The sequence below is a fragment of the Procambarus clarkii genome, chromosome 14, assembly GCF_040958095.1.
Source record: "Procambarus clarkii isolate CNS0578487 chromosome 14, FALCON_Pclarkii_2.0, whole genome shotgun sequence".
In the NCBI taxonomy this organism is placed as follows: Eukaryota; Metazoa; Arthropoda; class Malacostraca; order Decapoda; family Cambaridae; genus Procambarus; species Procambarus clarkii.
The window spans coordinates 21,852,725-21,873,449 of NC_091163.1; the positions used below are offsets into that span (position 1 = coordinate 21,852,725).

Genomic DNA, 20,725 nt, shown 5'->3' on the forward strand with positions numbered 1-20,725 from the left:
AAACAGAGCCAGTGTTCAGTCAGACAACTGAATTTATTAAATCTTATCCTTGTATAAAATACAAGCTGATGTGAGATCCCTGTCTACAGGTGGATTGGAACTTCTATCAACATAGTCATTCACCCCACCTGTCCCTTACAGCCCACAATCTGTCATTAGGAAAAGAGGATCTAGGATTTACAACCCTAGCTAGAGATTTTAGTTGAATTAATTTGCAGACAGTAAATTTTTAATTTAGTTCAGTACAAGTCCCTGGTAGTCTCCTCTTATATCAATCCCAGCAGGTTTTTCCCACAAGGGTGCTGTAGGTCATCAACATGCACGCTTGCGATGTTCGGCCACAGCAATGCGTGGCCGGGTACTGCTAGTTTCAATAATAAATCCTGGTAAACACACTTACATTAATGCGTGTTTTATTGAACAATAAAAATGGAAAAAAATATGTTGTTGCTGGAATCCTTGGAGAGTCTCTTTCAACGGGATTATATGTAAGCCAGTAAAGCTTGGCTCACTGTAGTTACATGCAGGCTAATATAGCCTGGTTCACATTAGTTACAAGCATGCTAATAAAGTCTAGTTCACATTAGCTAAATGCAGGCCAATAATGCCTAGTTCACTTTAACTAAATGCAGGCACTAAAATTGCCAAACTATAATGAGGAACATTACAGTCTAGTCCAGTCACTAAGGTGGTGTCAAGCGTGAGAGATAAGTATTAAAATCCCGCGCAATATAGAGGTTAATTGGGTAATATGTCTTAATTAACCAGTCAGGCAATTTCCTGAGAACTCTTAAATAACATGAAAGTTTGTAAAGTATCGTATGTGAAGTGTAGGCAGGCTGCTTCCTCACAAGCTGTTGGAGTAGGGAGGCTGGCTGCTTCCTCACAAGCTGGTGGAGTAGGAAGGCTGGCTGCTTCCTCACAAGCTGTTGGAGTAGAGAGGCTGGCTGCTTCCTCACAAGCTGTTGGAGTAGGAAGGCTGGCTGCTTCCTCACAAGCTGTTGGAGTAGGAAGGCTGGCTGCTTCCTCACAAGCTGTTGGAGTAGGAAGGCTGGCTGCTGCCTCACAAGCTGGTGGAGTAGGGAGGCTGGCTGCTTCCTCACAAGCTGTTGGAGTAGGAAGGCTGGCTGCTTCCTCACAAGCTGTTGGAGTAGGAAGGCTGGCTGCTTCCTCACAAGCTGGTGGAGTAGGGAGGCTGGCTGCTTCCTCACAAGCTGGTGGAGTAGGAAGGCTGGCTGCTTCCTCACAAGCTGTTGGAGTAGGAAGGCTGGCTGCTTCCTCACAAGCTGTTGGAGTAGGAAGGCTGGCTGCTTCCTCACAAGCTGTTGGAGTAGGAAGGCTGGCTGCTTCCTCACAAGCTGTTGGAGTAGAGAGGCTGGCTGCTTCCTCACAAGCTGTTGGAGTAGGAAGGCTGGCTGCTTCCTCACAAGCTGGTGGAGTAGGGAGGCTGGCTGCTTCCTCACAAGCTGTTGGAGTAGGAAGGCTGGCTGCTTCCTCACAAGCTGTTGGAGTAGGAATGCTGGCTGCTTCCTCACAAGCTGTTGGAGTAGGAAGGCTGGCTGCTTCCTCACAAGCTGTTGGAGTAGAGAGGCTGGCTGCTTCCTCACAAGCTGTTGGAGTAGGAAGGCTGGCTGCTTCCTCACAAGCTGTTGGAATAGGAAGGCTGGCTGCTTCCTCACAAGCTGTTGGAGTAGGAAGGCTGGCTGCTTCCTCACAAGCTGTTGGAGTAGGGAGGCTGGCTCCTTCCTCACAAGCTGTTGGAGTAGGAAGGCTGGCTGCTTCCTCACAAGCTGTTGGAGTAGGATGGCTGGCTGCTTCCTCACAAGCTGTTGGAGTAGGGAGGCTGGCTCCTTCCTCACAAGCTGTTGGAGTAGGAAGGCTGGCTGCTTCCTCACAAGCTGTTGGAGTAGGATGGCTGGCTGCTTCCTCACAAGCTGTTGGAGTAGGGAGGCTGGCTCCTTCCTCACAAGCTGTTGGAGTAGGAAGGCTGGCTGCTTCCTCACAAGCTGTTGGAGTAGGAAGGCTGGCTGCTTCCTCACAAGCTGTTGGAGTAGGATGGCTGGCTGCTTCCTCACAAGCTGTTGGAGTAGGGAGGCTGGCTTCTTCCTCACAAGCTGTTGGAGTAGGAAGGCTGGCTGCTCCTCACAAGCTGTTGGAGTAGGAAGGCTGGCTGCTTCCTCACAAGCTGTTGGAGTAGGAAGGCTGGCTGCTTCCTCACAAGCTGTTGGAGAAGGGAGGCTGGCTGCTTCCTCACAAGCTGTTGGAGAAGGGAGGCTGTCCTCTTCCGCACAAGCTGGTGGAGTAGGGAGGCTGGCTGCTTCCTCATAATCTGTGAGGTAGCTGGGAGGCAGGCAGTACCAGGATGGGGTTCTGGGAGTTTTTCTACTCCCCAAGCCCAGCCCGAGGCCAGGCTACGCTGCAACCTGCTCTCGCACAAGACAGCACATATATGACTTATTGCCTATAGTCACTATTTTGCTTATAAATAAGTATATATGTGATATATTCCACGTCTTTTTTTTAAGGCACTAACTTTTTCTCTCAGTTTTATTAAATAGTAGAGAATTCATACAAAATTTGGCAATATCCTGAGTTACTTTATAATTTATTTAAGTATTTTAGTTTTGTTTTATTATTTTTATAAAACTGTAATATCAATATAAGTATAGGTTCAGTACTAATTGTAATATCTTAACATACTGAGAAGGTTAGGTTAGGTTGTTGTTTTCTATTCTCCTTTTCAAGGTAAACTCAAATATTCACAATAAATTAGTATATCACATATACACTTTTTCATAAGCAAGATATTGACTATAAGCAAGTGTGAGAACGGGTTGTAAGCCCACATCACAGTGACTCACTAAATAATGGTATCTCACCTTAATAACCGACTAACAATTCCTCCCTTATTTGGGGAGGATTGTGGGAGCTGGGGGGACAGACCACGACATGTCCGTTAACAATCAGTGGACGATTGTGCTTCAATCAACATTCCAAATCCACGTCTAGGATTCAGCCTTATGGTTCCAACAATTTGGTTTCTGAGCGCGTTTGGGGCTGAGTTATAACTTGTACAGTGTTCCTGGAGTTTAGAACAATGTGTTTTGTTATTTTATTTAAGATTCTTTAAAGTTAAAAAGTATCGTGTGGTGCTTCTTATTGGCCGTGAGATTTGTTTTCTATTGATTAAAGCCTTTTCTTGGCGAGTTTTGCAATGAAAGTGAACGAGTTCATGTTTTGTGTTCCATTGACGAATATAAGACACCTGCTTGGTACGGCAAGCTGAAGGCTTGGTATACTGAAATATTTATGCTTGCGGATGTGAGGTTCAAGCTTTCACCCATGCTACCTAGTTTTGTTTGGAATCAGTGTGAAATTTTCATCTGTTTCAAATCTTGTCAATTCACCACTGATAGTGGTGGTGGTGGTGGTGGTATTAGTGGTGGTGGTGGTGGTGGTAGTGGTATTAGTGGTGGTGGTGGTGGTGGTGGTGGTGGTGGTGGTGGTGGAGGTGGTGGTGGTATTAGTGGTGGTGGTGGTGGTGGTGGTGGTGGTGGTAGTGGTAGTAGTGGTGGTGGTGGTGGTGGTGGTGGTGGTGGTGGTGGTGGTGGTGGTGGTGGTGGTAGTGGTAGTAGTGGTGGTGGTGGTGGTATTGGTGGTGGTAATGCATGTGGTGCATATCCGCATTGGTTGATATGCGATAATTATACCCATCATTTTCCCAATGAAACATAATATGATATAAAATTCATTTAATTATTGTCAGAACAATGTTCAATATGTATATGAAAACTCGGTAACATTACTATAAAAAGAGAACACACAAGCGGTATGTTTACATTAAACCACAGGGTTTTCGACACAAAAGGCTCACCTCTAACTTTAACTTATTTCTGGGATTGTAAAGATAACAAAGTACCTGAGAGCACAGGGCCCGCCCACAGGCGACTCACACTCACACAGAACTGGGTCATATAATCCATCCTCACTTCTCCCTCGGGGGGAGTGAGGATGGATTATTAGTGTTCCTCGTTGTTTTGTTGCATTACCACGGCAAGGAGATGATTACTTTTACGTCCTGTATGTGTGTGTGTGTTTGCACTCACCTAGTACTCACCTAGTTGTGTTTGCGGGGATTGAGCTCTGGCTCTTTGGTCCCGCCTCTCAACCATCAATCAACAGGTGTACAGATTATTGAGCCTATTCGGTTCTGTCATATCTACACTTGAAACTGTGAATGGAGTCAGCCTCCACCACATCACTTCCTAATGCATTCCATTTGTCAACCACTCTGACACTAAAAAAGTTTTTCTAATATCTCTGTGGCTCATTTGGGCACTCAGTTTCCACCTGTGTCCCCTTGTGCGTGTGCCCCTTGTGCTAAATAGCCTGTCTTTATCTACCCTATCAATTCCCTTCAGAATCATGAATGTGGTGATCATGTCCCCCCTAACTCTTCTGTCTTCCAACGAAGTGAGGTTTAATTCCCGTAGTCTCTCCTCGTAGCTCATACCTCTCAGCTCAGGTACTAGTCTCGTGGCAAACCTTTGAACCTTTTCCAGTTTAGTCTTATCCTTGACTAGATATGGACTACATGCTGGGGCTGCATACTCCAGGATTGGCCTGACATATGTGGTATACAAAGTTCTGAATGATTCTTTACATATGTTTCTGAATGCCGTTCGTATGTTGGCCAGCCTGGCATATGCTGCTGATGTTATCCTCTTGATATGGGCTGCAGGAGACAGATCTGTCGTGATATCAACCCCCAAGTCTTTTTCTTTCTCTGACTCCTGAAGAATTTCCTCTCCCAGATGATACCTAGTATCTGGCCTCCTGCTCCCTACACCTATCTTCATTACATTACATTTGGTTGGGTTAAACTCTAACAACCATTTGTTCGACCAATCCTTCAGCTTGTCTAGGTCTTCTTGAAGCCTCAAACAGTCCTCTTCTGTCTTAATCCTTCTCATAATTTTGGCATCATTCGCAAACATTGAGAGAAACGAATGTATACTCTCCGGGAGATCATTTACATATATCAGAAACAAGATAGGACCGAGTACAGAGCCCTGAGGACTACAGTGGTGACTTCACGCCAATTGAAGGACTCACCCCTCACCGTAACTCTCTGCTTCCTATTGGTTAGGTACTCCCTTATCCACTGGAGCACCTTACCAGCTACACCTGCCTGTCTCTCCAGCTTATGTACCAGCCTCTTATGCGGTAATGTGTCAAAGGCTTTCCGACAATCCAAGAAAATGCAGTCCGCCCAGCCCTCTCTTTCTTGCTTAATCTTTGTCACCTGGTCGTAGTCAGGCAAGATTTACCCTCCCTGAACCCATGTTGTCGATTTGTCACGAAGTCCCTTCTCTCCAGATGTGCTACCAGTTTTTTTCTCACGATCTTCTCCATCACCTTGCATGATAAAGAAGTCAAGGACACTGGCCTGTAGTTCAGTGCCTCTTTGCCTGTCGCTCTTTTTGTATATTGGGACCACATTCGCCGTCTTCCATATTTCTGGTAGGTCTCCCATCTCCAGTGACCTACTATACACTATGGAGAGTGTCAAGCAAAGTGCCTCTGCACACTCTTTCAGTACCCATGGCGAGATCCCATCTGGACCAACAGCCTTTCTAACATCCAGATCCAGCAGATGTCTCTTGACTTCCTCACTCGTAATTTAGAACTCCCTCCAAGGCCTCCTGGTTTACTTCCCTTTCTCCAACAACAGTGACCTCACCTTGTTTTGTTGTGAAGACCTCATGGAACCTCTTGTTGAGTTCATCATACACCTCTTTATCATTCTCTGTATACCTGTCCTCGCCTGTTCTAAGTTTCACTACCTGTACTTTCATTGTTGTTTTCCTTCTGATGTGACTGTGGAGTAGCTTTGGTTCGGTCTTGGCTTTGTTTGCTATATCATTTTCATAATTTTTCTCTGCTTCTCTTCTCACCCTGACATACTCATTCCAGGTTCTCTGGTATCTCTCTATGCTTTCTGGTGTTCTGTTATTCCGGAAGTTCCTCCAAGCCCTTTTGTTCAGTTTCTTCGCTTCCATACATGCCCTATTATACCATGGATTCTTCTTTTGCTTCTCGGATTTTTCCTTTTGAGCCGGGATGTACCTGCTTACTGCCTCCTGACACTTTTGGGTGACATAGTTCATTATATCTTGTACAGACTTAGCTCTGAGGTCTGTGTCCCAAGGTATTTCCCTATGGAAGCTTCTCATCTCCTCATAATTTTCCTTTCGGTATGAGAGCCTTTTGTTTCCTAGTTCTTTTTTGGAGGAGAGAGTTCCTAGCTCTACCAGGTACTCAAAGTTCAATACACTGTGATCACTCATTCCCAAGGGTGCTTCCATCTTGACTTCCCTAATATCCCACTCATGTAGGGTAAATATCAGATCAAGCATTGCTGGTTCATCTTCTCCTCTCCTCTCCTCTGTGTACTCACCTAGTTGTATTCACCTAGTTGTGTTTGCAGGGGTTGAGCTCTGGCTCTTTGGTCCCGCCTCTACACCGTCAATCAACAGGTGTACAGGTTCCTGAGCCTATTGGGCTCTATCATATCTACACTTGAAACTGTGTATGGAGTCAGCCTCCACCACATCACTTCCTAATGCATTCCATTTGTCAACCACTCTGACACTAAAAAAGTTCTTTCTAATATCTCTGTGGCTCATTTGGGCACTCAGTTTCCACCTGTGTCCCCTAGTGCGTGTGTCCCATGTGTTAAATATCCTGTCTTTATCAACACTGTCGATTCCCTTGAGAATCTTGAATGTGATGATCATGTTCCCCCTAACTCTTCTGTCTTCCAACGAAGTGAGGTATAATTCCCGTTGTCTCTCCTCGTAGCTCATACCTCTCAGCTCGGGTACTCGTCTGGTGGCAAACCTTTGAACCTTTTCCAGTTTAGTCTTATGCATGACTAGATATGGACTCCATGCGGGAGCCGCATACTCCAGGATTGGTCTGACATATGTGGTATATAATGTTCTGAAAGATTCCTGACACAAGTTTCTAAAGGCCATTCTTATGTTAGCCAACCTGGCATATGCTGCTGATGTTATACTCTTGATATGAGCTTCAGGGGACAGGTCTGGCGTGATATCAACCCCCAGGTCTTTCTCTCTCTCTGACTCTTGAAGTATTTCATCTCCCAAATGATACCTTGTATCTGGTCTCCTGCTTCCTACCCCTATCTTCATTACATTACATTTGCTTGGATTAAACTCTAACAGCCATTTGTTCGACCTTTCCTGCAGCTTGTCCAGGTCTTCTTGAAGCCTCAAGCTGTCCTCCTCTGTCTTAATCGTTCTCATAATTTTGGCGTCGTCAGCAAACATTGAGAGGAATGAGTCTATACCCTCTGGGAGATCATTTACGTATATCAGAAACAGGATAGGTCCAAGTACAGAGCCCTGAGGGACTCCACTGGTGACTTCACGCCAGTCTGAGGTCTCACCCCTCACTGTAACTCTCTGCTTCCTATTGCTTAGGTACTCCCTTATCAACTGGAGCGCCCTACCAGTTACTCCTGCTAGAGAAGAGTCACAGAGACACAGTGTGTGTACTCAACTAATTGTACTCACCTAATTGTGCTTGCGGGGGTTGAGCTTTGGCTCTTTGGTCCCGCCTCTCAACCGTCAATCAACTGGTGTACAGATTCCTGAGCCTATTGGGCTCAATCATATCTACATTTTAAACTGTGTATGGAGTCAGCCTCCACCACATCATTTCCTAATGCATTCCATTTACTAACTACTCTGACACTGAAAAAGTTCTTTCTAATGTCTCCGTGGCTCATTTGGGAACTCAGCTTCCACCTGTGTCCCCTCGTTCGCGTCCCTCCATTGTTGAATAGTCCATCCTTGTTTACCCGGTCGATTCCCCTGAGGATTTTGTAGGTTGTGATCATGTCCCCCCTTACTCTTCTTTCTTCCAGTGTCGTAAGGTGCATTTCCCGCAGCTTTTCCTCATAACTCATGCCTCTTAGTTCTGGGACTAGTCTAGTAGCATACCTTTGGACTTTTTCCAGCTTCGTCTTGTGCTTGACAAGGTACGGGCTCCATGCTGGGGCTGCATACTCCAGGATTAGTCTTACATATGTGGTGTACAAGATTCAGAATGATTCCTTACACAGGTTCCTGAACGCCGTTCTGATGTTAGCCAGCCTCGCATATGCCGCAGACGTTATTCTCTTTATGTGGGCTTCAGGAGACAGGTTTGGTGTGTTATCAACTCCTAGATCTTTCTCTCTGTCTGTTTCATTAAGTACTTCATCTCCTATTCTGTACCCTGTGTCTGGCCTCCTGTTTCCACTGCCTAGTTTCATTACATTGTATTTACTCGGGTTGAACTTCAACAGCCATTTGTTGGACCATTCACTCAGTCTATCTAGGTCATCTTGTAGCCTCCTACTATCATCCTCTGTTTCAATCCTCCTCATAATTTTTGCATCGTCGGCAAACATTGAAAGGAATGAATCTATACCCTCTGGGAGATCATTTACATATACCAGAAACAGTATAGGTCCAAGGACTGACCCCTGCGGGACTCCACTTGTAACGTCTCGCCAATCTGAGACCTCACTCCTCACACAGACTCGTTGTCTCCTGTTGCTTAGGTACTCCTCTATCCACCGGAGTACCTTCCCTTTCACTCCAGCCTGCATCTTCAACTTTCGCACTAGCCTCTTGTGTGGCACTGCATCAAAGGCTTTCTGACAATACAAAAATATGCAGTCTGCCCACCCTTCTCTTTTTTGCCTTATTTTTGTTGCCTGGTTGTAGAATTCAAGTAACCCTGTGAGGCAGGACCTGCCATCCCTGAACCCATGTTGATGCTGTGTTACAAAGTTCCTTCGCTCCAGGTGCTCCACTAGTTTTTTTCACACAATCTTTTCCATCAGTTTGCATGGTATGCAGGTTAGGGACACTGGCCTGTAGTTCAGTGTCTCCTGTCTATCCCCTTTCTTGTATATCGGGACTACGGTAGCTGCTTTCCAAATATCTGGCAGTTTCCCTGTTGCCAGTGATTTGTTATACAATATGGAGAGTGGCAGGCACAGTTCTCTTGCTCCTTCCTTTAGAACCCAAGGGGAGATTCCATCTGGGCCTATAGCCTTTGTCACATCTAACTCTAGTAAACATTTCCTTACTTCCCCGCTGGTAATCTCAAAGTCTTCCAGTGGTTCTTGGTTAGCTATTCCTTCTCTTACCTCTGGAATTTCTCCTTGCTCTAAGGTGAAGACCTTCTGGAATTTCTTATTCAACTCCTCACACACTTCCTTGTCATTTGTAGTGAATCCTTCTGCCCCTATCCTTAATTTCATAACCTGTTCCTTTACTGTTGTTTTTCTCCTGATGTGGCTATGCAACAATTTAGGCTGAGTCTTTGCCTTGCTTGCGATGTCATTTTCGTTTCTCTTTCTGCCTCTCTTTGAGGCAGTGTGAGGACGTGTTGTCTGGGGAGGACGACCGCAGCTTTAACCAGCTTAGTGTGAGGACGGGTTGTCTGGGGAGGACGGCCGCAACTTTAATCAGCCTAGTGAAAGGACGGTTTGTCTGGGGAGGACGGCCGCAGTTTTAACCAGCCTAGAGAGAGGACGAGTTGTATATAGTGTTTTTCATTCATAACTAGCGGGTTTGGTGGCTGGGTTTACGACAATTTGACATTTGTTTATAAGGACGGATTATTTATTGTGTGTGTGTGTGTGTGTACTCACCTATTTGTACTCACCTATTTGTGCTTGCGGGGGTTGAGCTTTGGCTCTTTGGTCCCGCCTCTCAACTGTCAATCAACTGGTGTACAGATTCCTGAGCCTACTGGGCACTATCATATCTACATTTAAAACTGTGTATGGAGTCAGCCTCCAACACATCACTGCCTAATGTATTCCATCCGTTAACTACTCTGACATTGAAAAAGTTCCTTCTAACGTCTCTGTGGCTCATGTGAGTACTCAGTTTCCACCTGTGTCCCCTTGTTCGCGTCCCACCAGTGTTGAATAGTTTATCCTTGTTTACCCGGTCGATTCCTCTGAGGATTTTGTAGGTTGTGATCATGTCTCCCCTTACTCTTCTGTCTTCCAGTGTCGTAAGGTGCATTTCCCGCAGCCTTTCCTCGTAACTCATGCCTCTTAGTTCTGGGACTAGTCTAGTGGCATACCTTTGGACTTTTTCCAGCTTCGTCTTGTGCTTGACAAGGTACGGGCTCCATGCTGGGGCCGCATACTCCAGGATTGGTCTTACATATGTGGTGTACAAGATTCTGAATGATTCCTTACACAGGTTCCTGAACGCTGTTCTGATGTTATGATGTGTGTGTGTGTGTGTGTGTGTGTGTGTGTGTGTGTGTGTGTGTGTGTGTGTGTGTGTGTGTGTGTTTGTGTGTACGTACCTAGTTGTGCTTGCGAGGGTGGAGCTCTGGCTCTTTGGTCCTGCCTCTCAACTGTCAATCAACAAATGTACAGGTTCCTGAGCCTATTGGGCTCTATTATATATATACACTTGAAACTGTGTGTGTGTGTGTTTAAACTCTGAAACCCGTCCAGCCACCTCGGTTTACACAACACTGTGGCGTCGTCTAGACCAACATTCATACGCGTGCTTGTTAAAGGGAGTTGCATATTTCGCGACAGGGATTCGGAAGGTATTGTCAGGTCAGCGGATATTTCTGTTCCAGAGAAGAGTCACAGAGACACAGAAAACATAGCGGACCAATAATGAAATATAGTGGCAATATGACTTTACTTTACTTTACTGATGATAACTCTAGGAGAGTTATCATTAGTTGTATTTTTTATTTATATATGCAAGAAGGTACATTGGGTTTGGGAGTGTATATAATATTGGTATTTTTACATTCTGACAAAGCCACTAACACGCATTGCGTTTCGGCAAGTCCTTAATCTAACAGATAATCTATATAAGTAGGTAGTTTTAAGTAGGTAATATTTAAGTCGGTAATTTTTAGCAAACGTTGAAAGTATATTACGCAATCTCCCGCGGTATAGTAATGCATAATTTATCACTCTAGCTATACTCTATTTTGCTCTTTATTGATGCTTTTTTGGCCTCGAAAGTGAAAACCTCCTCAACATTATATTTCCACAGTTCAGAGCCAGGATCCATCTAAGCATTTAAGCAGCTATTAACGAAACCTGTACATCTTTCTTCAGTCATCGCGCCCTTGTTTTCATTTATTTAACCGTTTACGAGCTTGGAAACTTCCCAAACAACAGTTAAAATTGTTATCAGCAACCTCGAAGTGCTTTGGATCTCGTAATTATGTCAACAAAGCCGCAATGACTGACAAAAGATGTACATGTTTCGTAAGGTGCTGGGTGAATGAGGAATCCAATCCGTCCTCATAAACAATTGTCAAATTGTCATAAACCCAGCCACCAAACCCGCTAGTTATGAATGAAAAACACTATATACAACTCGTCCTCTCACTAGGCTGGTTAAAACTGCGGCCGTCCTCCCCAGACAACCCGTCCTCACACTAAGCTGGTTAAAGCTGCGGCTGTCCTCCCCAGACAACACGTCCGCACGCTAGGCTGGTTAAAGCTACGGCTATCCTCCCCAGACAACCAGTCTTCACACTAGGCTCTTTAAAGCAGCGGCCTCCTCCCCAGACGGGGCCATCAATTTTAACATACTGTGTATTCAAAATTGGTTTGTTTTCATATATAAATTAATAATATTATAAAAAAATCTATGTATAGTTAGGCGTAGGTTAGGTTAGGTGCTTAGGTTCTGTTGGCGATTATTTGTATTTGAAGTACGTGGGTGAAGCATTTATAGAATTGTGGTTCGAATAGAAGACGTGAGCGAAGCACTTGTTCCGGATGTGTTGAACGTCATCAGTTGTGAGTCGTGTGTAAACAGTTTTCATTCATAAACAGCGGGTTTGGCGGCAGGATTAACGAGCTTGGATCTTCGTATGCGACGACTGGCTGCTACACACGACTCACAAGTAATGACGTGCTCTGTTCAGACGTCCTCTGTTCGAATCCTACGTCTCTAAACCTAACCCTCCCCTCAACCTAAGTTACAACTAACTATTCAACACATTCTAGTATGTGTTAATATTACCTTAAATTTAAGAAAAAAACAGATTTTAAATGCGGAGTGCATTCAAATTGATGAATGTGTCTTCTGGTTTGACCGCCGTCTGGACGAGCCCAGTCTGAGGATAGGTTGGATGACTCGTGGAGCAGATCATTCAGTTGTTAGCTGTGGGCAGTGAAGGTTGAGTCGTCGTGATAAGTGTGCGGTCGAAAATTTGTAAAATATCAATGACAAACAAAAGTTCACTATCAACTACTGTGTGCCGGATAAGAACAGTATGTGTTCGGTTATAGTGAGTATCAGTGTGAACTATTGTAGTGGCCTTAATAACATTCCGTGGTTGACAGCGCCACACCAAACCATTCTTGACGAACAGTTTGCGTGTTGCCACTAGTATGGCCAGTAAAAAAGTTTAGTTAAGTGTTCTTGTGGAGTTCTAAAATGATTCGTGTTTGCTGTGTCAAAACCGTGAAAGTGCATCGTGGTCAATAGTATGGAAGAAGCGTAGTCTGTTCCGTCGTAGTCAGGACAGGATACGCCACCACTGCTATACGTGGGTAGAGTGGCAGTGTTTGGTTAGCCACCTGCTACAGTGCCTTCATCCTTCAAAAAAAAAGGTATGGAGCTCCTTCAACCTCAAGTGTCACTTTGAATTCCAATGTGATGATTATATTATACTTGTATTATATGAGGATGGAAAAGTATTCAAATTATTTCTTTATATCATAACAATAATGTGCTTTCATACCATTACAGGAAAGTGTCCGAAAGGTCATCGAAGGACCGAAAGCAACAAACTTTGAGGTACGTTCTTATTTCATCCTGTATTCTACGTTCATTTATTAAGATTTAACAAACCCGGGTGTGAAAGTTGTTTACCATTTTCAGGCGTGGTGTAATTGTAGCTTAGGTGACTTAAGTGCCCAAGGATGCTGTACTCACCTCGCAGGATAACTCCCTCCGAAACTCAGGCGTTTAACACATTAATTGTGGTTAATTAACAAAGTTCGATAAATTAACCTCCATTGTTTTCCTCTTAGGGGGGGACACTGGGGGAGGAGGACTGATAGACAAGAGGGGGTTGAATAGAGGTTTTTCTGTGTGTTTGGAGGCATTATCATCGTGAGTCACAAGATGGAACATGAGTTGAGGATTGTGAATTGACGAATTGTGAGTTGTAGACTGTAAGTTGAGAGGGTGGGTTGGTGGGATACACATGACCCCCCCCCCCTTCCCTAGTATTACAAGGGGATTTAAAGGTCGAGGTTACAATGATGGAGCTTTTGTGTGTATATGTATGATGGAAGTTTTGTGTGAATATGTTTGCAAATCAAAAAAGAAGACTTAAAAATACTCTTTATAGTTACTAATTACATATTCATATAGGCACTGGGGTTAGTTTATTTACTGACTCATTATAAGGAAATTCATAGTCATCATACATTAAGCTAATATTTGATGACTATATAAAATAAATAAATCTGATTGTAAATAAATCAAGTTATTTTAAGTAACATTGATATCTGTTTAGTAATATTTAATGACAATAATATTTATTTATTTATTATACGCATATTGAATAGAGATATTGATTATGAGTGAGTAGTAAACAAAAAATACAATAGTTTCCGCGTTCGAAAAGCGACAAAGTAATAGGAGAAACACCGAAAAATTTCGTGTGTATTTAACTATAGGTTTGTATCATAACAAAGATATAAGTATTTCCAAGAAGCAGTGTTACATAGTATTCCTGAAGTGAAAGTTTACACTTACGTAGTGTGTTCAATATACTGTAGCTTAATGTAATCAGCGTACCATTGGATTAGTATATTCTGTGTACCATGGGATTGTTTATCCATTATAAAATGGGTAAGTACAGGCGATAAAGTATACTTTGCTTATTATATTTAATATAAAATTGCTTGGTACGTTCAACGTGCTATAGTTGAGTATATTCAACATTGTATGGGTGTGCATTCAATATATCCATGGGTTCGTATCATGATACAATGGCTTAATATATTCAGAATTCCAATGGATTGAATTCCATGGTAACAATTGGTTGCAGATGCGTCATTGCTAATCATAAAACGCAGCTCCCGGTCAAATTATAAAAAATAAACAACAACACCTTTATATGCGAGTAATAGATATGCGTTATACGCTACGGTTCTAAATTTAATAGAATTAGCTACGTGTGTATATACCAAAACAATGAATTTGGCGGTATGCACCAGTTTTAGTGTTTTAGGATATACACCATAATGTTTTCTTAGAAGAAATTAAAACTTACATTATTTTTAAGGGGGAAGGGAGGAGGAGAGGCCACTTTATTACATTTTAATGCATTTATATCAATGGGATCAATAAGAAACAGTTATTCGACGTCTGATTTATGTTCGAGATAAGTTGTAAGTCAAGTTTTCATTGAGAAGTCTCAATTTGCAATTTGGAAAGTTACTACGTCCAGGAATGTATGTCTTTAGAAAAAGGCAAAGTCAAATTCCTTGTACACAGGCCAACAGGTCATAAAAACCACACTTTTAGCTGGTTTTAAAGCTATTGTTGTTATTTATTTAGTCGTAAGTGCAGCTTCCTAGCGCGTAATTTGTCATAATTACCCGTGTAGAATTTTATATATCTTTTCAAACTAGCGTATATGCTTGAGTACCTATATGTACTTGTAAGGAAAGTTTCAGCTCCTGGGCCGTGTCTTGTATTCTTTATATCGATTATTGCAAATTTTACATATTCTATTACTTTTAATTATTCCTTCTCTTGTACTATTTCCACTTCCTCACTGTAATTACACAGAGTAAGTGATTTCTCACATCCACAGAAATCCCATTTAATTAATTAAATATAAATCACATTTAAATTTCTTGCATTTTGTTACTTGTCTACTTCGTTAATGCCTTGGAGAATTTTGTATGTCATAACAATGTTTCCTTGTTTTCTTGACTCTTTATGAGTGATAAGTTCTAGATCTCTCAGCTTTTCGTTGTATCTCAGTCCTCTTCTCAAGGGGGCCGGTCTAAGCACAATTCTTTTGAGTTTCAATATTTTCATGTTGTGTTTTATGTGGGAAGTATTTCACACATATGGCTAAATATTTTAGTGCTGTTTAACAAAGGCATTTCACAATGTCTTGGAAGTTTCCAGTTTGAGGAGTGTGAAGATAAGGCGAATCTTTGCCACCTATGACTATGCCGATGAGTTTAACTTATTTTATTATTTGTTGAAGTTTAACTTATTTTAAAATGACATTAATATTTGCATACCCTATATACGAGACCCTATCTCGTATATTAATATCTTGCATTTACGAGCATTAAAGTCAAGCAGCCATTTCTTTAAGAAACTTTCAAAAGTGTTCAATTGCACCTGGAGTTTTTACTGTGAGAGTATAATTGTTATGTTATTATTTTCTTGTTGATATTAAACATCGTTGCAAAGATTGTGTGTGTTTGTCTGTTTGTGCTCTTCATTAAAGCAAGTGGTAGTTTGTAATTTAGTAGTATATTTCACGATCAACAATAAATTGGGTTTATTCAAATTAGTAATTTGTTGCACAGTATAAATGGCCTTAAACTGCGCAAAATAAACTACAACATAAAACGAGTATAAATGAACGATTTCCACTTGTGTTGATGTGTTTCAGACTCCAGACTTGAACATGACAATCTCTCTTTTTGATAAAGACGAAAATTCCTCTCTGTCAACTCGTCTGTTCGATGTTCACCGGCCAAAGGAATCGGAACGGATGTGATTTGGTTAGATGGGGAGAATGACAGAGAGGGGCGGGGGAGGCGGTGATGGTTGTGTGCTGGTGAGGGGTGGAGGGGAATTTAGGGGTTCAAGGAAAATTAGAACGTTTGTGTGGATGTGTGTGGATTTCAACAAATGTTAAGCGTAGCACTTTCTTCATGTATTTATAACTTTCTTTATGAAACATTTTCTCATAATTCATCACTTGTTAGGTACTTCGTGATACACACACACACACACACACACACATACACACACACACACACACACACACACACACACACACACACACACACACACACACACACACACACACACACACAATTTTTTGTATGGCTTTTTAATAGTTAGTCTTGGTTATAAGTTAACAAACGGAAACGAACCACAAGGGAAATATTCGGCTCACGTGGGTATTAGATTGTGGCGCCCAAGTGTGAAAAAAACTCTATGCCCTACACGAGGACACCCACCTTCCGCTCTCCCCCGCCCCCTGCCACCATAACACCAACAGTACACACACAGCCTTCCAAACATAAGGCCCACACCCTCCCATAACCCTACAACTCTAATTCGCCCCACAAACCCACATCATCCCCTCCCTCTCTCCTACCTCCCCCCATACACACACACACACACAGTTGATAGACCAGTTGAGAGGCGGGACCAGTTGATTGACAGTTGAGAGGCGGGACCAAAGAGCCAAAGCTCAACCCCCTCAAGTACAATTAGGTGAGTACACACACACACACACACACACACACACACACACACACACACACACACACACACACACACACACACACATACACACACATACACACACACCAAAGAGCCAGAGCTCAACCCCCGCAAACACAACTAGGTGAGTACACACACACACACACACACACACACACACACACACACACACACACACACACATTAGGTGTGTAGACATTACACACCTAATTAGACATGTACTCACCTGTATTTGGTGAGTACACACGCACACACACTCACACACTGGGAATTGATAGGGTAGATAAAGACAGGCTATTTAACACAAGGGGCACACGCATACGGGGACACAGGTGGAAACTGAGTGCCTAAATGAGCCACAGAAAGCTAATGAGCCATTTGAAAGAACTTTTTTAGTGTCGGAGTGGTTGACAAATGGAATGCATTAGGAAGTGATGTGGTGGAGGCTGACTCCATACCAGTTTCAGGTGTAGATATGATAGAGCCCAATAGGCTCACGAATCTGTACACCTGTTGATTGACGGTTGAGAGGCGGGACCAAAGAGCCAGAGCTCAACCCCCGCAAACACAACTAGGTGAGTACAACTAGGTGGTGAGTACACACCTCTCTCTCTCTCTCTCTCTCTCTCTCTCTCTCTCTCTCTCTCTCTCTCTCTCTCTCTCTCTCTCTCTCTCTCTCTCTCTCTCTCTCTCTCTCTCTCATAGGGAAAACATGGCAGGGACACGAACTCGGTGTGACAAACGCAAGACGACAATCTCGGCAGGAACAAGCTTGTTGGAAGGGGAGGGACAGGAATCTTGGTTTAGGAATACAATCGAACACATGTGGAGGGAATTCAAGGAAAGACTGAAGTTTATGAAGGTTATGAGACAGTATCCAACCTGCAGGATGAGCTGAAGGCAGCGAAGGATGAAATAAAATGTTTGAAAGAAAATCCTTCCCAGCACCAGACACAAACCATCCAGCTGGGTGATGGTAATTTTCCTGTTGAGGGGAATCTTACAATACAACCCTCATTTGCAGAGTGTCTTAAAAAGAACCTTGAAGCTAGGTCTGTAGTAAGGGAAGTTGCCATGGAAGTTTTTTTCTCTCAGGAAGCAGCTAGATGTACTAGCCGGCTGATAGAGAGAAGAAGAGCAGTAGTAGTAGCAGGCATTAGGGAGCAAACAGGGACTGCCCAAAGGAGCAGAGAGACAAGGACAAAAACATAGTTACCAAGAACCTTAAAAAGGTAAGGATGGAGGGAACTGACCAAAATGTTGAAAAGGTTGTCAGGCTTGGAAAGTACAACAAGGACAGAGACCGAATGATAAAGGTGGTATTCATGAGCGAGAACACGAAAGAGTAACTGTTAGCAAGGAAGAGCGGTCTAACAAATGTACAGAAGTTAAAAAAAAGTATTCCTACAGAGGGATATGACAAGGAAAGAGAGAAGGCGGGCAGCAGACACGAATTAGGAGCACAGTGAGAATAGAATGGAACTATTAGGGGGAAAGCGCCAAACCATTAAGACTATATAGCACTTGGAAAGGGTCAGGATAAGGATGTGGGATGGGACGGGGAGGAAAGGAATGGTATCCAACCTCTTGGATAGCCAGGGGTTGAACGCCGACCTGCACGCATCGAGACTGTCTCTTGACCGTCCAGCCCAACAGGTTGGACAGTGAGAGAGAAAGAAATCAGAGAACCACATCCCCAAACCCTACAATCCCAGAGGGGAGTGGGGAACCCTCCTCAAACAGTGCAACAGCCACTGGGAGTGGAGCACCACCACCACATTCTATCCAACAGACACCCTACCTGCCCCATCCGCTGACAGCCCCCCATTAAGTACCCACCAAGGGCACCCTCCCCCACAAACCCCCTCCCACTCACCCCTCTCCCCAGGACCTCCCTTCTCCCCCATCCCCCAAGCCCTCCCTTCTCCCACATGCTCTCCCGTCTCTCCCACCCCCAAGCCCTCCGTTCTCCCCCATCCCCCTAAGCCCCCCACTCACCCCTACTTCACCTAAGCCTTCTTCTCTCCACCACTCCCCTAAACCCTCCCCTCTTCCTTACCCACCTCAGCGTTCCCTTTCGCCCCATGCCCCTCAAGCCCTTACCCCTTTTCTGCCCCTCTTCTCCCCCATCTCCCCAAGCCTCTCCTCCCCCCATGCTCCCCTAAGACTCCCGGTCTCCCCACACCACCCAACCCTCCCGCTCTCACCCCCTAACCCTCCCACTCTCACTCTCTCCTCCAACCCTCCCCCACTCACCTCCTACCCTCCCCCTCTCCCCCTCCCCAAGCCCTTCCTCCTCCACCAGTCTCCCCATTCCAGAACCTCCCAGATCCCGCTCACCCCAGATCCCACAGGTCCACCACAGAGGAGAAGCAGAAGAGAGTCAGTTTCAAGGTAATGTACTCGCAAATAGATGGGATCACAAGCAAGGCAAGTGAATTAAGGGAAAGAGCACAAGAAGTGAACCCAGATGTAATCGGACTCCCTGAAATAAAACTCTCAGGAATCATAACGAATGACGTGTTTCCACAGGAGTACATAGTAATGAGGAATGAGAGGGAAGGTAGGGGAGGAGACGAGTGGCCCTACTAATGAGAAAGGAATGGAGTTTCAAGGAGATGGCTATCCCGGGCTGTGAGGGTTTCAGAGACTACATAGCAGGCACCAAGACAATGGGAGGACCAGGAATAGTAGTAGCAGTAATATATAACCCTCCATCAAGTGACAGAAGACCCAGTCAAGAATATGACAACAACAACATGGCAGATAACACAATAACTGAGAGGGCAGCCTCTGATGCCTGTAGAAACAGATCCCACCTGCTCATCATGAGGGAATTCAATCACGGAAGGATTGACTGGGAGAACAAGAATCCACATGGAGGCAAAGATACATGGAGAGCCAAACTATTGGAGGTGGTGACTAGAAACTTTTTAACCCAGCATGTCAGAGAACCCATAAGGATCAGAGGAAAGGACGAACCAATGAGACTTGATCTTGTCTTCACTCTGAACGACTCCGACATAAGAGAAATCGGTTTTGAGACCCCAGTAGGAATGAGCGACCACAGTGTACTGGCGTTTGAGTACCTGATTGAAGAATCGTTGTTGAACTCGAAGAGGGGTACTGAAAACAAAAGTCTGGCATTCCGAAAGGGAAACTATGAGGAGATAAGAAAATTCCTAACAGATATAGCATGGGAAACAGAGCTCAGGGAAATGACGGCCATGACAATGATGGATTACATCACGCAGAAGTGCAAGGAAGCAGCAAACATGTGTGTCCCAGTCCAAAAGAAAAACAGTGAAATAAAGATGAGAAACCCATGGTTTATTCAGAGATGTAGGATAGCTAAGCAACAAAGTAAAAGGGGGTGGAGAAACTATATGTATAACAGGACACTTGAGAGCAGAGAAAGATACCAAAGTGCCAGGAATGAATATGTCAGGATGAGCACATAGGCACAAAGACAATACAAAAATGACATCGCAAGCAAGGCAAAGACTCAGCCCAAATTGCTGCATAGCCACATCAGGAGAAAAACAACAGTAAAGGAACAGGTTATGAAATTAAGGATAGGGGCAGAAGAATTAATTACAAACGACAAGGAAGTGTATAAGGAACTGAATAAGAAATTCCCGGAGGTCTTTACCTTAGAGCAAGGAGAAATTCCAGAGATAAGAGAGGGAATAGTTAACCAGGAACCACTGGAAGAGTTTGAGATTACCAGCAGGGAAGTAAGGAAGTGTTTACTAGAGTTGGATGTGACAAAGGCTATAGGCCCAGATGGAATTTCCCCTTGGATACTAAAGGAAGGAGCAGAAGAACTGTGCCTGCCACTCACCAGTATATAACAAATCACTGGCAACAGGGGAATTGCCAGAAATTTGGAAAGCAGCTAACGTAGTCCCGATATACAAGAAAGGGGATAGACAGGAGGCACTTAACTACAGGCCAGTGTCCCTAATCTGCATACCATGCAAGCTGATGGAGAAGATTGTGCGAAGAAAGCTAGTGGAACATCTGGAGCAAAAGAACTTTGTAGCACAGCATCAACATGGGTTCAGTGATGGCAAGTCCTGCCTCACAGCGTTACTTGAATTCTATGACCAGGCAACAAAAATCAGGCAAGA

General features: G+C 43.9%; 1 protein-coding gene across 1 annotated transcript; it reads right to left on the bottom strand.

Moving 5' to 3' along the window:
* Positions 1-768: 768 nt before the first annotated feature.
* On the bottom strand, positions 769-11,195 carry LOC138364751 (serine-aspartate repeat-containing protein I-like). Its single transcript, XM_069324719.1, has 2 exons — positions 11,180-11,195; positions 769-2,114 (listed from the first exon to the last, which is right to left on the bottom strand). The coding sequence occupies exons 1-2, from the start codon at positions 11,193-11,195 to the stop codon at positions 769-771; spliced, it is 1,362 nt and encodes a 453-aa protein (XP_069180820.1).
* Positions 11,196-20,725: the final 9,530 nt, after the last annotated feature.